The sequence below is a fragment of the Myxine glutinosa genome, chromosome 9, assembly GCF_964187855.1.
Source record: "Myxine glutinosa chromosome 9, kmMyxGlut1.1, whole genome shotgun sequence".
Classification (NCBI taxonomy): Eukaryota; Metazoa; Chordata; class Myxini; order Myxiniformes; family Myxinidae; genus Myxine; species Myxine glutinosa.
In genome coordinates, this window is record NC_136269.1 from 126,141,158 (window position 1) to 126,159,069 (window position 17,912).

The 17,912-nt window shown below is 42.4% G+C and overlaps 2 protein-coding genes across 2 annotated transcripts in view; one reads left to right on the plus strand and one right to left on the minus strand.

Moving 5' to 3' along the window:
* Positions 1–9,601, plus strand: part of LOC137434963 (uncharacterized) — a 32,076-nt gene extending 22,475 nt beyond the window's left edge. Inside the window, exon 5 of the mRNA XM_068128230.2 lies at positions 6,247–9,601. Within this exon, the coding sequence (XP_067984331.2) occupies positions 6,247–7,709 (1,463 nt within the window). The 3' untranslated portion in view covers positions 7,710–9,601. The remainder of the gene's footprint in view (positions 1–6,246) is intronic.
* A 3,008-nt stretch (positions 9,602–12,609) lies between these two features.
* FAM161A (FAM161 centrosomal protein A) overlaps positions 12,610–17,912 on the minus strand; it is a 29,920-nt gene continuing 24,617 nt past the window's right edge. Inside the window, exons 6-8 of the mRNA XM_078784887.1 lie at positions 16,558–16,752; positions 16,315–16,460; positions 12,610–13,030 (exon numbers count right to left, since the gene is read on the minus strand). Coding sequence (XP_078641013.1) covers positions 13,020–13,030; positions 16,315–16,460; positions 16,558–16,752 — 352 coding nt within the window. The 3' untranslated portion in view covers positions 12,610–13,019. The remainder of the gene's footprint in view (positions 13,031–16,314; positions 16,461–16,557; positions 16,753–17,912) is intronic.

Here is a 17,912-nt window from a genome sequence, read left to right on the forward strand (position 1 = left end):
CATTAAACTTTAACTTTCAACAAAACTTTCAACAAAACTTTCAACAAAACTTTAAACAGTAAACTTTAACTTTAAACTAAACTTTCAACAAAACTTTAAACAATAACTTTAAACATTAAACTTTAACTTTAAACAAAAATTTCAACAAAACTTTCAACAATAACTTTAAACATTAAACTTTAACTTTCAACAAAACTTTCAACAAAACTTTAAACAGTAAACTTTAACTTTAAACTAAACTTTCAACAAAACTTTAAACAATAACTTTAAACATTAAACTTTAACTTTCAACAAAACTTTAAACAATAACTTTAAACACTAAACTTTAACTTTAAACTAAACTTTCAACAAAACTTTGAACAATAACTTTAAACATTAAACAATAACTTTAAACAGTAAACTTTAACTTTAAACTAAACTTTCAACAAAACTTTAAACAATAACTTTAAACATTAAACTTTAACTTTCAACAAAACTTTCAACAAAACTTTAAACAGTAAACTCTAACTTTAAACTAAACTTTCAACAAAACTTTAAACAGTAACTTTAAACATTAAACTTTAACTAAACTTTCAACAAAACTTTAACCAATAAGTTTAAACATTAAACTTTAACTTTAAACTAAACTTTCAACAAAACTTTGAACAATAACTTTAAACATTAAACAATATCTTTAAACAGTAAACTTTAACTTTAAACTAAACTTTCAACAAAACTTTAAACAATAACTTTAAACATTAAACTTTAACTTTCAACAAAACTTTAACCAATAACTTTAAACATTAAACTTTAACTTTAAACTAAACTTTCAACAAAACTTTAAACAATAAGTTTAAACATTAAACTTTAACTTTCAACAAAACTTTAAACATTAAACTTTAGCTTTAAACTAAACTTTCAACAAAACTTTAAACAATAACTTTAAACATTAAACTTTAACTTTAAACTAAACTTTCAACAAAACTTTAAACATTAACTTTAAACATTAAACAAATCCTTTAAACAACTCACCATGGACAATATTTTATTTCTAACTCTGATGTCATAGATCACATGGTATGGCAGCCATATTGAATTAATGGGAAAAAAATTGGACATCATTTTCTCCGAAACTGCTCAACGAAAAAAATTGAAACTTGGCATAAGTTATCAACTCCCCATGGGGTATATAGGATGATAACGATGACGTCATCAGTGAAGTGGTATTCCAGCCTTAATTGTTTGAATTGGAATCCTTATCCAAAATTTTGAAACTTCATATATCCAATCTATCACCTTATGTGAGTTAAGAATTAAATTTATGATGTTACATATCACATGGTCCGGCAGCCATATTGGATTGAAGTAAAAAATTTGGACACCATTTTTTCCAAAAACCGTTAATCAAATAAATTGAAACTTGGCATATGACATCAATTCCTCATGGGGTATGTAGGGTGATAACGATAATGCTATCGGTGAAGTGGTATTCTAGCCATAAATGGTTGAATTTAAATATTTATCCGAAAAATCTGAAACTTCATATATCTGATCTATGACCCAATGTGAGGGAAGAATTACCTTTATGATGTACATATTCCATGCCAAAAATCCTTCATCCTTTCAATTTTCATTCCAAAACTCATATCTTCCTACAATGCAGTGTGATCGACTTGTTTCGTTCCTTTTAAGCATTGCTTAATTTCGAAACTTCCGGCTGCCTGATCCAAACTATCCTTCACTCCGTTGATATTTATTGTGGCACCACCTTTCACAAACAGAGCACTGCATTGAATTTGGCACACCTTTGCCACGTACAGCACTTCCGTAAGCTTGCTCTGTTAACCATAAACTTGGTCTGTTAACCGTTAGCTTGCGCTGTGTAACCATAAGCTTACTCTGTTTACCGTAAGCTCGCTTTGTTAATCGTAAGCTTGGTCTGTTAACCATAGGTTTGGTCTGTTAACCGTAAGCTTGCTCTGTTAACTGTAAGCTTGGTCTGTTAACCATAAGCTTGGTCTGTTAACCGTAAGCTTGGGCTATTAACCAAAAGCTTGCTCTGTTAACCGTAAGCTTGGTCTATTAACCATAAGCTTAGTCTGTTAACCGTAAACTTGGTCTATTAACCGTAAGCTTGCTCTGTTAACCATACACCTGGTCTGTTACCCGTAAGCTTGCTTTGTTAACCGTAAACTTGGTCTGTTAACCGTAAGCTTGCTTTGTTAACCGTAAACTTGGTCTGTTAACCGTAAGCTTGCTCTGTTAACCGTAAACTTGGTCTGTTAACCGTAAGCTTGCTCTGTTAACTGTAAGCTTGGTCTGTTAACCGTAAGCTTGGTCTATTAACCATAAGCTTGGTCTGTTAACCGTAAACGTGGTCTATTAACCATAAGCTTGCGCTGTTAACCATACACTTGGTCTGTTAACCGTAAGCTTGCTTTGTTAACCGTAAACTTGGTCTGTTAACCGTAAGCTTACTCTGTTAACTGTAAGCTTGGTCTGTTAACTGTAAGCTTGGTCTTATCCACAATTACTTTTAAGTCCTTTGTTCACCATCTATGAAATATCGTCCTCTCTTGTTGCTCAGTCTCGGCTGCCAAGTCCAAATCATCCGCAAATAATTCCCAAGGAAATCCGACTCTAACCTCTTTTGCGAGTTCCTCCAACACAAGAATAAACAATAGTGGACTTAGTACGCATCCCTGATGTAAAAACAACCCTTGCGTCAAATGCTTCTGTACATCCTTCTTTTGTTCTCCCTGGTGTTCTCAGACATTGATACATTGTCTTTACTACCCTCACAAGCACTTCCGTCACTCCCTGCCTCCAAAGTGCTCATTCAACGTCTTTTCTTGGCGTTCAATCCTATGGTTTTTCAAGGTCTAAAAATACATGGTACAATTTCCTATTTTTGCCAAGTATTTTTCTTGGATCCTTCTGACAATGAAGATCTGACGAGATACATCAATTGTAGATCGTCCTTTCATAAGTACCAACTTCCATCTAACTTATAACGTGCCTTAATCTTTCTTCAATCACATTTTCAAATGTCTTCAAGACTTGTTCCATCAATTCCAGTCGGACAAGGTGATTTTCCTTTCTTCATCTTCTTAATTGCAAATCTAATTTCCTTGTTAATTATCTCCTTTTCTGCACTCTTCTATTTTTCTGGATGCAATGATACCATCCCACTCATTTTATTAATTCAGCAACTTCTGAAGATAGCATTTCCACTCTTTTTCAATTTCCTCGTTCCTAACTATAAGCCTAACACGACTCCCACTACATCCTTCCTATCTTCCATCATTTGCTTTCCTATCCTGAAAAACCCTGTTCCTTCCATCAGGTGTATCTAGACACCTTCTTTGAACCACCTTTAGAGGCCATTTTCCCCCGCAGAGCAGGAGTTGGCCTTTTTGGGGGCACCGTGGTCCCCTTTTTGAAGCAATGTTTTATGGCCGGATGCCCTTCCTGCCACCAACCCTGTAGGTCACCCCTTGCGACACACAGGGAATTACCAGTGAACTGGTACTCAATTTGCCGACCTCGGAAGGATGACGGGCTGAGTCAACCCCCTTGGTGTTAATTCAGCGATCGACTGGGATTTGAACCCAGGATCCTAGGATCCCAAGCCAGCACCCTAACCGCTAAGCCTACACCAGGCTACGGCCACCAACACCAACAGCCACCTTCTTTGCACAATTATATTCTACTCCATCCTCTTAACTCTTTTTCCACTTTTTATATGCATAATTCTTATTTGCTATTGCCTCCTGTCCTTTAACATTTTATATGCACACCAGCTGTGCTTAGGACTTCATAATTAATAACCCGGCCCCTGCTCTTCAAGCCAAAAAAAGTTGCATAAAGCAACCAAGAAAAGATACACAAAGTAAGCCCTTGTTTCAATTATGCCCAGCTGCAGGTAGGACCTTAATGATAAAGTCCTAGCCACAGCTGGGGAAAATTGATGAGGTGAGAGCCGATTGGTTGTTCCCTCCAATTACGGGTAATAGATGTGATTGAACCTTTGATATTTATATATAACCACCTTTAGAGGCCATTTTTCCCCGCAAGCGGGGGTTGGCCTTTTTCGGGAACCGTGGTTGTTGTTGTTTTTCGGTCCCCTTTTTGAAGCAATGTTTTACGGCCGGATGCCCTTCCTGACGCCAACCCTTTTTGCCGCCTTTAACGACAAACAGGGAACCTTTGATATTTATATGATGACTGCTATCGACATTGCATGTTTGGGAGCATCGGTGATGCATGTTTCTGTATATGCTGTCGCTTACGACTCGCCAGCTAGTGATAAAACCATTCCTGTATGTACTACTTTTGAATGTCTGCAGCTGTGGATGAACCCAGGTAGAGTTTGAAACAGCAAAGGGCTTCCCTTGTGCAGCTTTTCTAGTTTGGTTTATTCAGCTTTCTTTGGCTGGAAGCTGGAAGGGCAGGGGGGTTATTAATTATAAAGTCCTAGCCACAGCTGGAGATACCTGATTAGGTGAGAGATGATTTGTTGGTCCCTGCAATTACGTCTGAGAGACATGATTCGGCATTTGAGGAATACATACAGTAGTGGCCAAAAATATTGGCACCCTTGCACTTTTTTCAAATAACTCACAATTTTCTCGAAAAATAAGTTGAAATTCACTAAAGTATTTGGTCTCCGCAATTCTTTGTTTCACTGTTAATATTACAGAACCTTTGTTTTTGATTCAGAATTAAATATATCCTTTTAAATCAGAAAATAAAAAGAAATGGCATTGACAAAATTATTGACACCCGGGACTTAATATTTGGTAGCACAGCCTTTGGACAAAATAACTGCAGTCAAGTGCTTCCTATAGCCATGAATGAGCTTCGTACACCTCTCTACTGGCAGTTTGGCCCACTCTCCTTGTGCAAACTGCTCCAGTTCTCCCATATTTGAAGGGTGCCTTCTCCCAACTGCTGTTTTCAGATCTCCTCACAGGTGTTCAATGGGATTTAGATCTGGACTCATTTCTGGCCACTTCAGAACAGTTCAGCGTTTTGTCATGAACCATTCCTCGGTCCTTTTTCAAGTGTGTTGGGGGTCATTGTCCTGCTGCAAGACGCATGACCTTCGACGGAGACCCAGCTTTCTGACACTGGGTTCAACATTGCTCTACAAAATGCCTTGGTAATCTCCTGATTTCATGATGCCATGCACACATTCAAGGCACCCAATGCCAGAGGCAGCACAACAACCCAAAAACATCACTGAACCTCGTCAATGTTTGACTGTAGGAAAGCTGTTCTTTTCTTTGAAGGCTTCATTTTGTTTTCTGTAAACAGAGATGATGTGCTTTCCAAAAAAGCTCCAATTTGATCTCATCTGTCTACAGGACATTCTCCCAGAAGGATTTTGGCTTGTTCAGCTGTGTTTTGGAAAACTCCAGTCGGGCTTTCTTATGTCTCTCTCTCTCAGCAATGGTCTCCTACCATAGATCCCCCTTTCATTGAGTGGCCGACGGGTGGTGCGAGTTGAAACTGTCGTACCTTGTGTCTGAAGGTCAGCTTGAATCTGTTAAGCAGTTGATCGAGGTGCTTTATCCACCATTCGAACAATCCTTGATAAAGTTGTCTCTTGTGGCCATGGCCAGGGACGTTGGCTACAGTGCCATGGGCCTCAAACTTCCTGATAACATTGTGTATGGTGGAAACAGGAACATCAAGGTCTCTGGAGATGGACTTGTAACCTTGAGATTGCCCATGCTTGGCTACAATCTTGTGTATGACCTCCTCAGACAATTCTCTGGTTTTCTTTCTTTTCTCCTTGCTCATTACGGTACACACAGTGACACAAAACAGCAGAATGACTCCTTTTCTACATTCAAACTGGTTGAATGAGTGATTTTTATATTGCAGGAATTGAAATTAAAGGATTTCTGTGTGGAAGAAGCTAAGATTTAGTTGTTTTTTCAGCATTTTTGTTTTGTTCCACTGCAAATCAAAGAAATACATATGTGGATACCAAAATATTTTTTAATTTCAACAATTTTCTGAAAGAAAGGGTGCATTATTCGAAAAAAGTGCAAGGGTACCAATATTTTTGGTCACGACTGTATATGCAAAGGTGGTCAGGTAGATGTATTGGTCTTTGAGATTTGCTGCCCAGTAATTGAAAATCCATTTGTTGGCCGAAACAGCACATGTATTAACAGAGTAAGGTTTAGTTAGAGAATAATATATTAAGAAGAGAAACCAACGTTCTGCTTACACTTCATTGCTTGTTTCCTGCAGAATGCGAAGCTGTTGGACACAAGGTGAAGATCTCTTTCGCACTTCCAAATAAGCATGAGGACCATGTCAAGATGGAGGACGCCCATAATTCTTGCACCACTCCCGTATATCCTTCATCAAAGCTCTCTCCTGCTTCTAGCTTGCCGGTGCTTACCTCCAGCCTTGGCTCCGAAGGACACTTCAAAGGAAGTACAGGAGGGCAGCATCAGCCTTCTTCCACTTCAATGAGAATATCTTCATCCATCGTGCTCAATAGATCACCTCTTGCCCAGCAGACGTTCACAACGAGTATTTCCAGGTCCTGTTCCTCTGGCCTCCTCTTGCCCTCTGACTCGCGGACGCAGAATTCGCTTCAGGACAGCTGTGTACTTAACAGATCTACCTCCTCTGCCTCGGTCTCTTCACCATTCTCTCCTTCATTACAGAGGTCACGTTCATTTGCCGGGCAAGGCCGATCAGACGTCTTTGATACACTGCCTACCGCATGTCCACATGTGAAAGAGCAATGGCCCAACTCTTCTCGTGTACATATAGGGGTGTCTGAACCAGATATGCAAGGAACTCAAGGTTTGACAGCTGCTCTGCAATTCCCTCCTACGGCATCAGCGACAAATGTCAATTGCCGAAAGTCTGCAGCAGATGCCCATCAGTGTGCAAGTCATAAAACGGCCAACAGACACTGCAAAAAGCTTTCTGCATCAAGAAGTATGCGTAACTGCGGATCTTGCACAATGCCAGACTTAAGCAAAGGCTGGACGGCCTCGATAGATGAAACCGCCGATGCATCGAGCAGTCGTTACAGTGAAAGCAGAAACCGAGATGACAGGCTGATGAAACGGTCAAGCAGAGTCAGCGTTGCAATGATGGAAACACATAGACCAATAAGCAGCCAAGAACATGACTCTGCATCTTCAAACATCGTGTTGCAGGACAGTGAAAAAGTCATATTATTAATAGGGCCAGGCACGCATGAGCTTCAAAACGATGCAAGACAACAAAATGGCTTCTTTCAAAAACGAACATGCAGCACCTCCGCTGTGTCCACTTTTGCTAACTCCCAGGAACCATTCTCCATCCCAAGTCCACCGCAGAGAGTCAGGTCGGTCATTCAGCCTCACACCCAACCGACTCCGAAACTGGGTCCAAGATCATTCAGTGCAGCGTCGATTGACAGCTTATCGCAGCTCGAGCGGAAAGATGGAGCCTCGATTGACATTCCAGCGACAGGAATCAGGCGGAAGACCATTTCAGCATGTGTGAACTTCACCGCAAATGGCCTACGTGTACCCGTCGACGAATGCGCCGTTGAGCAAGCATCCACGGTACCCAACGAGCAAGACCACGACCGTTCCACGGTCCAACAGATGGGTCGCTGCCATACGGGCCCTGCGGATGACGTACACGACCACATCCAGGCATTGCAGAATGAGTTCCAGACTTTGGGTTCTTGCAGTGAGACCTGAACTTCTGTAAACAAACCTCTCAGACTACTACAAGTAACAGAAATGGTTTGGTTTTACCTTGTACATTGCTTGTGAAGCATACCTGATCATATAGTTTTGTTGTCGATGTCCTTTTTCTATTGCACCGACCCGCAAGTGCCCTTTTCACAACAAAAAAAAAGCTTTATCCAATAACTTTTGATGACGTTGTCCTAAAGGCATGCACATTAACTTATTACCCAAAATCCTGTTCTGTGATGCTTTTTCCGCAGATTTTTTTTTTGCAAACACTTTACTTGACTATAAATATTATCATCATTAGTTCAAAGCTGGATTCTTTGCAGGTATTTTTTTTTCCTGAGTTTTGGAATTTGATATTTAAACAGCTATATGGTACACAGTAGTCATGAGGCCTTCACCACACATTGGAAAGCACAATCATACCTCCAAAAAGCATGCACATTACCACGAGCGCTATGGTACACAAGGAGGCGCGTGTGATTGATATCCACTCTGCATCTATTTTCTATACACATACTAAAATGTATCTGCACGGACAATTTCATCAGACAGAGTCCTTCGGAAGTGGGTGGCGGTGAGGCTAAACAACCATAACAGGTTTTCGTTTCATATTCTTCCGGTGAGTTTTGAATCTTCACTACTTTTGACACTTGCATTCAGACTTGTGACGTGTGGAACAAAAACGAGAAATAACAGAAAAGAAGAGTTTACCAACATTTCTCATCCAAGAAAACCATTTTGAGAATTTGTACGAATGTATTGCCAAAAGCCATGCTGACACATTCACCTTGAAATGCTTACCACTGCCAACAATGCCTTCTTCTACTTCTACTTCAACTTTCTATTCTTGCAGTTTCATCAAAGATGTTTTATGTCGTACTAATTACTAGGAGGGGATATCCAGTGCTCCTGCTTTTCCTGGCGGTGGTTCTGGGCCATTTTTGACATTGAAAAGCTATGGAATTATTGGCCTTGTGTTGGTTACCTTTTGCCTGCGGTCTGGCGGCAGCACTGCCTGACCCCACACCCCAATATACACTTTATAGAAGCCTTCGGTGGCCTCAAAACGGATTCCAAGGCCAACATGCAGGAGCTTCAAACTTTGCCCACATTCTGAAGTAGCGACACCCAAAATCCAGGGCCTCTCGGTGCTACATTTCGGCTGTTGAAGAGCAACAAACAAATGCACAAACAAGTGAAATTATTTACAAGATGAAATGTGAAACAATTGCCAATCATTCTTGGCTTTACCAATAAGAAGCGTTTTAGCTGCAGGAACAAGTACCAAAAGAATGGTTTTCTGAGATTTCGCACAAACTGCTTACAATGATTACGGTAATCAATGGTGGATAAGTACGTCTTTTGTCTTGCAGTTCACCCAACGGTAGGATCATGGCAAATCCATTTCCATCCCAAACTTATCTTCCCCCACTCCCCCTTTCAATTTACGATACGACTAAGTGCATATCAAGAAGGCCGCATGCCAACGGTCACGATGAAAATGGTAATCAAGGACCAAGGATCATCATGATCGTGACCATCCTGAGGATGACCACGAGGCGACGACTTTGGCGGTGATTGTCCGACCAGGAAAGCACAAACTTTGCACATTTGGCCACATCTTGCTAAGTTTCCCACTCGCACTGCGTGTTTTTACACGAGAGTAAAGCTCCAGCGAAATGACCACCGTCTCTATGTTTCCATCCGTTTGGAAAGGGATATGTTTGCAGTACAACGAGAAATTGTGTTTTGTTTAGATTCCTCAACCAGATTTTTGTTTTTGTATCGAATCAAAGGATGTTTTCCGACATTTTTCTATCTCCATTTCTTTCTGTAATCAAACGTCTTTGTTGTCTGTACACTTTCACATGCAATAAATGTTTTACACAGGCTTTGATTGATGAGATAATTATGATTTGTCATTCAGCATTGTCTGTTGGGCAACAACATAACCCTGGTGTTGGGCTAGCGGCTAGGGTGCCGGCTTAGGATCCTAGGATCCTGGGTTCGAATCCCGGTCAATCGCTGAATTAACGCCAGGGGGGTTGACTCAGCCTGTCATCCTTCCGAGGTCGGCAAATTGAGTACCAGTTCACTGGTAATTCCCTGCTTGTCGTTAAAGGCGGCAAAAAGGGTTGGCGTCAGGAAGGGCATCCGGCCGTAAAACATTGCTTCAAAAAGGGGACCGAAAAAACAACAACAACCACAGTTCCCGAAAAAGGTCCAACCCCCGCTTGCGGGGAAAAAATGGCCTCTAAAGGTGGTTTTATTCAGCATACGGCACAACTAAGGCCTACGGGCAAACCACAACTTACACTCCATGACCAAAAGTATGCGACCACCCCTTTTAATTGGTGGATTCGGCTGTTGTTGCCACACCTATTGCTGAAAGGTATATATAATCAAGCACACAGCAATGCAATCTCCAGAGACAAACATTGGCAGGAGAGTGGGCCGTACTGAATAGCTCAGTCACTTTCAACGTGGCACCGTCATAGGATGCCACCTTTCCAACAAGTTAGTGCGTCAAATTTCTGCCCAGCTAGAGCTGCCACGGTCAACTGTAAGTGTCGTTATTGTGAAGTGCCAACGTCTCGGAGCAAAAACAGCTCAGCCACGAAATAATAGGCCATACAAGCTCACAGAACAGGACCGCCGAGTGCTGAAGGGCATAGCGCGTAAAAATCGTCTGTCCTCGGTTGCAACACTCACTACCGAGTTCCAAACTGCCTCTGGAAGCAACGTCAGCACAACAACTCTTCATCGGGAGCTTCATGATATGGGTTTCCATGGCTGAGCAGCCGCACACAAGCCTAAGATCACCATGTGCAATGCCAAGCGTCGGCTGGAGTGGTGTAAAGCTCGCCGCCATTGGACTCTGGAGCAGTGGAAACGCGTTCTCTGGAGTGATGAATCACGCATCACCATCTGGCAGTCCGACGGACGAATGTGGGTTTGGCGGATGTCAGGAGAACGCTACCTGCCCAAATGCATAGTGCCAACTGTAAAGTTTGGTGGGAGAGGAATAATGGTCTTGGGCTGTTTTTAATAGTTCGGGTTAGGCCCCTTAGTTCCAGTGAATGAATATGAATGAATGATCGTTTTAAGGCCATTTTTCCCTGCTAGATCGGGGGTTAGCCTTGCGGGCCCCATGACAACCATGGTTCCCTGTTGGAGGCAATGTTTTTATGGCCGGATGCCCTTCCTGATGCCAACCCTTAGTCGCCTCTTACGATGCGCAGGGATACGGTGTACCTATTCTAAATCGGGGTACACACCGTGATCATTCATCCCAGCAAGCTGGTACTCAATTTGCCGACCTCGGAAGGATGACAGGCTGAGTCGACCCCCCTGGCGTTAATTCAGCGATCGATCGGGATTCAAACCCAGGATCCTAAGATCCCAAGCCGGCACCCTAACCGCTAAGCCAACACCAGGCTCCCGTTCCAGTGAAGGGTAATATTAACGCAACAGCATACAATGACATTCTCGATGATTGTGCGCTTCCAACTTTGTGGCAACCATTTGGGGAAGGCCCTTTCCTGTTTCAGCATGACAATGCCCTCGTGCACAAAGCAAATTCCATACAGAAATGGTTTGTCGAGTTCGGTGTGGAAAAACTTAACTGGCCTGCACAGAGCCCTGACCTCAACCCCATCAAACACCTTTGGGATGAATTGGAACGTCGACTGCGAGCCAGGCCTAATCGCCCAACATCAGTGCCCCACCTCACCAATGCTCTTGTGGCTGAATGGAAACAAATCCCTGCAGCAATTTTCCAACATCTAGTGGAAAGCTTTCCCAGAAGAGTGGAGGCTGTTACAGCAGCAAAGGAGGGACCAACTCCACATTAATGCCCATGATTTTGGAATGAGATGTTTGATCCTCATACTTTTGATCATTTAGTGTAAGTAAAACGGTGGAGGATGATGTGGGTGGATGAAATATAAGCAAAATGAGCAAAGAAATGGAAGGTAAGAGAAGTGTGTAAGGTACAAATGTGGGCAGTGCAATGGGGGAAGAGGAGTGAAAAAAAAGAGACAGGGCCAAAAATGAAATATGGCATGATGTTTCAAAAAGTTATGGACAGATTATGACAAAACTAGGTGGATGAGCTGGGTAGGTGACAAGAATAAGCCGATTAGATTTTGGTTGTTTTGGATTCAGATCTGGCCTATCATTGGGATGCAAAGTGTAAACTGCACAGCCTGGCGGAGGTACGTGTTCTACTGAGTGCCGCTCTACTTTTTTTCCTGTTGTGACTGGTCTGACATCCACGACTGTAGCAGGATTAGTGTTTACGTCGTGAACTCCATCCTCCATTGCCCATGCATGTTCTGCTCTAGTCCTTCCAAACCCTATGGAATACCTATGGCAATGCATTCATCTCCACCTAATAATAACTCCATATACACCTCTCCTGTTAACAAGGACCGATGAAAATCCACCAATCCCAACTCACTATTCCTCATCTGTGGCAACTTCCACTGCTACCGTGGCATTTGACTAGTTATTACCTCCGCCACCAAAGGTGGATGGAGGTTATGTTTTCACCGTCTGTGAACGTGATATCTCAAAAAGTTATGGATAGATTCGGACGAAATTTGGCAGAGAAGTAGTGTATGTGACACGGACTAAATGATTAGATTTTGGTGAAGATCCGGATTCGGATCTGTCTACTAGAATTTTTACACACTTTTATTTAACTTCATCTGAGTTGTTGAGACCGAAATGACAAAAGATGCCACGGTCATTGACTGATGACCCAGGCTCGCAAAGTCAAGTCCTGTGACATCCCGTGTCTGTCTGCTTGTGTGTGCGTCATTTGTGTGGCAGCTCTTCCACGAGCCTTAGAACCTGCGAGAAAATAAATAATAAAAATAGGACCAAAACGCAATCGAACGACTCGTAGTTTAAAAATGAAAGAAATCCATCTTATTTATTGACCAATGCACGTACAAAACCATGGAATCGCACATTATAACTTGTTATTTCAGTTGATACAAAACTTAATGTTGGTAAATAAAAGCTGAAAGATCACGTCCTCGTGACTTTGTAATATAGGAACATGGATGTACTGTTATGCTACGAGTTATTTGTACAAGTTACTAATTTGCTATTGAAACTCCACCATTTTGGCTGGATGACCTCAACATTTTTTTGAAACATTACAGTTGCTCGACATTAAGCATCAAATACAATGGGCCTGTTTTCCCACGTAATAATGACTTTCCCGACTCACTAAGGGCTTGTGCACCTCTCCAGCCGGACATTAGGCTGTCAATTCCTCAATGGATGTTGTCCTGATCCTCATTGATCACCTGCAGGAAAAGAAAATCGATTTTGCAAATGCGGGAAAACTTCAAGCACATCATTATCCAAGATGGCAGGCTGGTGTCCGCATGTCCACAATCATCGACCACGTGTTCATATTTAATGTCACACAATAAATAAATTAATCTGTTGCGTCCAAATGTCGTTTTCCTTCATGTCGGAGCGTTCTCATCAGCCTCAACACATGAACAAAGTGAAAGATCGAACGTACAAGCAAATTTGGGCAAAATAATCAGCTCAGTGGTCGAACGGCCAAATCCTCCGAGTTTAAGTCACCGGTTTAACTCCTGTGGCCCTTTCAGGCCGGGTTTTTCAATTGGCCTGTTTATTCTCGAATGCAAATGTTGAATACACCATGGCGTGAGAAATTTCTGTGTCTTGCAGATTTTCGGAATGTCCAAAGTGTTTTCGATATCTGGGTAAATGTGACGTATAATACGATACGGGAACGTGATACATCCTATATATTTAACACCAGCAGAAGTCAGTGGTAATTAATGCCACGACAGTAAAAAACAGGAATTATTTTATTTTTATACTGGTTGAAAGAGCTCAAAAATTGGGTTATATATTTTTAAACAGGAAAGAAAAAATAAATAAACCAGAAGTGATCAAGGAAGTGATCTGTTGCTTATACACTGCCCAGGATCAAGTTTTTGTCTCATTCAAAAAATTATTATTTTCCAGCAGATTTGGATTAATTTTAAGCAACTTTTACTTAATATTTTTTTTTCTACCCGAGGACCATTTCCGTGTTTCAGGGTGGGACATACAGAGCCAGACAGACAGACAGTATTATATGTAGAGATTATTTTGTTACATTTGAAGCTCGAGTGGCATAACAACATATCTATTGCTGCTGTGCGGTGGTTTTAGGTGTTTGTTTCCTTTGCACAGCAATCATAAGATGTGATTGTAATAAACACGTTTGGTGTAATGTCAACGTGGGTGACGATGCAAGTCAGGCCTGTGTTTTCCACTTATTTATGTAAGTGTTTATTGCCACTGCCGCAATTAACAAAAAGATCCCTCATTGTTACACGGCATCGTCATTCATCAATGTACTCCGCTTACATCACCAGCCAAAAGAGAGGGAGATGAAAATAGAGATATAGAGGGAGATAGATTAGGGAGTCGGAGATGTGGAGGTGGATAGACAGTTAGATATATATAGAGGTCAGGGAGATATGGAGATAGATATAGATGCAAGCTTCTGAAAACCAGGCATCGATTTTAAGTGTCACTTCCATTATAAATGTAACTTATCAAGCCTGAAGGATAACTTAGTAATCATACAATTACAAAATAACCAACTCCTGCCGACTACACCGCCTGGCACAACAAAACCTGAATACCGATTGGACAAGTATACAGCAATATCCTCATCACGCAATTTCTTTTTGTTTATTTTATGTATTAATCGCAATTGTTATCGCCAAGTTCTGTCTTCATCCAAACAAATCAGGAAGTCATGCAAAGGATTTCAAAAGAGGTGCACAGCGCCTCCATTCTGCGTGCGAGTTACAATTGTCCTTTGTGCCATTCTGGTTCCTGCTACCCGATGCATATAAAAGTGTGTAACTGTCTCGCGAGGCGCATCGTGAAGTGCTGTTTGCTTTTGTCGTTGCTACGTCAGATTCTCGATAGAATTACAGATATTATGCTGTTACAAATACCGAACCTCGACTGAGGATAACCTAATCTGCCTGTTCACCGAGCCCCAAATGCATCCTAACTGGCAACCTGCTGGCACGTAATCATATATTTTTTAGCTATTTCCCTAATCGTTCAGTGTACTATTAAAGAATGAATGAAATGAACCACCTTTAGAGGCCATTTCCCCCCGCAGAGCAGGGGTGGGCCTTTTTCGGGCACTGTGGTCCCCTTTTTGAAGCAATGTTTTATGGCCGGATGCCCTTCCTGCCGCCAACCCTGTTAGTCGCCTCTTGCGACACACACGGAATTACCAGTGAACTGGTACTCAATTTGCCGACCTCGGAAGGATAACAGGCTGAGTCAACCCCCCTAGTGCTAATTCAGCGATCGACTGGGATTCAAACCCAGGATCCTAGGATCCCAAGCCAGCACCCTAACCGCTAAGTCAACACCAGCCTCATCAGTGTACTATTAAAGATTGATGTCAAACTATTTATCTATCTATAATTCCAGTAATCTCTGTGTGTGTGTCTGTGTGTGTGTCTGTGTGTTTGTTTGTCTGTGACCGCTGTTTCTCGACAACCACGGGTCCGATATACTTGAAACTTGCCAGGTATATTGCTGGGGACCTGAGGATGTGCCTTTTCAAGGTTTCATATTAATCGGAGAAGTAGTTACCGAGCTATTAGTAAAAGTAACGCAAGCCGTTCGCTTTGGCTTTGCGAATGGACCAAACCATTTCATGTAAATAGAGGGGGGGGTTCTACCGTACTCGCAAGCCGTTCGCTTTGGCTTTGCGAATGGACCAAACCATTTCATGTAAATAGAGGGGGGGGGGTTCTGTGGTCGTTACTGCCACGTGGTTTCAAAGTTTTTTTTTGTTGTTGTTGTTTGCACGCATGTTTTTTTGCACCCACGTACGGGCACGCCCTAGTTGATAAAATACTGATAAAAGATTGCTAAACATTACCAGACTAAGTGGCGTTATGGTTAGAGCATCCACTTCGTGTCTGATGGGTCGGCTGTTCAAACTGCGGCCGAGTCATACAAAGACGTTATAAAGATGGTACATGCTGCTTCCTTGCATTCAAAAGGACAAGAGCACAGATAATCCCCATAGGTTGGCATCCATGGGGAAGAGGAAATTCCTCTTAGTAAATGTCCCGCTGAGTGCGGTGAGAAATGAGGCGCCATTGTTGTGACGTCACTAGTACACAGAGTACCCCGGTAAGTGGCGGCACTCCTCTCAAGCTCAGTGGCTGCATTTGTCTCGTCTAACGGTCTTGTGTTGTGCGTCGCATGTTAGACTGTATGTCCATATGTGTGTGCGGCAGCTCCTCTTCAAGCCTTAGATCATGTGAAAAACAGTGATCGCAGTGACAAAACTCCCTCCCACAGATCTCCCGATGTCCCTGCTCTCAAATGTTGTACTTGTGTGCTTCCCCCTCTCCCCATCTGGTCTCCCGCTCCCTTTATTTTGTCTTATGTGTCCGTTTGTTTTTTTGCCATTAATGTTAGCTCTTACATGAGCCCCGATCTTATATGCTTTGAGTATGAGGTACGAGGAAAAAAAAGTATGCTTTGCACAATCGCCAACTTGGTGCGAGACTCTCACCATAATATTCATTCTCTTCACACTCGTACTGGGATGCAACATCAACGTGGCCTCGGGAAGACAACGTCGGCTCTTGACGATCCAAATACAGAACATCGTTGGAAGTCTGTTCATCTCCACAGTCTTCCAGTTGCGATAAGTAGAGACTGCCAAATACACGGACACAGCCACTTACACCAATGTACAATATGAAGGGAAGCGATAGATCGTACAACTACCGTACTTGGGGTGGAATATTCGTACCTGGCTGCACTTCCTTTTGCGATTGTGATGTTCGTGCCACGCTTCGCATCTCGTTCGATGATGACGTGCAACGGTGATTCCTTTCCATCCTTTCCTCCACTGCTTTTATTGGTATTGTCACCAGGCTTTTTTGTTGTCGTTGGAGGATGCCCCTTCTGAAGTTGTGTTCGTCCTTTAAATGGACCCTTTGTGTATCTGCTCAGAAGGAAGCAAAATCAAATGTCAAATATCACTGAATTTGCTTTTGACTCAAAACGTACATGTCTTTGCAGTATTTCAAAAAAACAAACGTATGACCAAATAAATTATAGTTTTTGTTAATAAGGGAAACTGGGGGTACATTGGATTTGGACACAGTGCCCTCTCGCAACTCTTCTTGGCTAATGATATCAAGTGCGCACCACTTCATGTAACGGTTTCATCTGTAACATGGAAGGTCGCCCAGGAAACAGATGGGTTCCTGTACGTGGAGTCTGTCTGACCCCGGCAAGATAGCTCCTGGGGGCCCCGGGACCTCTTCGTGATGCCGGCATATTGTCAGTGTTATATCACTGGCATATTAAAAAAACTACGAGAGGGAATGTCTCAAAGCACCCAATTCCCCCTTTATACAAGATCCTATAGAAGAGTTGCTGACAGGAAGAGGGTCTGAGTGCTTTGGTATCTGTAAGAAGGAAATTAAATAACAGTGGAACAGATTTTCAAAAGAAGAGAATGTGACAACAACAACAGGCATTTTAAGGCCATTTTTCCTGCTCGGGTGGGGGTTAGCCTTGCGGGCCCCATGACGACCTTCTCCATCTTCTCCATTTTGCCATATTTCATGGTTCCTATGTCATGGTTCCCTTTTTGAGGCAATGTTTTATGGCCGGATGCCCTTCCTGACGCCTGACTTCAACCGACTCTTCTCCGGCCTAGCTCCCCCAGTTCTATCTGTGCTCTCTCCCCCAAATATTCCTACAGGTCGCACAAGATCTGCCAGCAACCCTCTTATGGTTTAACTGCCAAAATCAAGACTCTCTGCTCACCTTCACTCTTTCATTCCTCTTTACTCCCGCCTCTGGAACAAACTCCCTCACACTCTCTTCAATCCCACTCCTCCCTCCAGGTCTTTAAAACAGCTGTTCACCACCATCTCTTATCTTCCCCAATCCAAAACCTTGATCTTTTCTACTCCCGTTAATTCACCCCAGATCCACATTTTTGAAATACTGACTTCTTTCCTGGAAGGCCCAGCAATGTCCATGTGTTTTATACCTCTCCCACCTCCCCCCAGGCCCTCTCCCTCCCACAGATCTCCCGATGTCCCTGCTCTCAAATGTTGTACTTGTGTGCTTCCCTCTCTCTCCCCATCT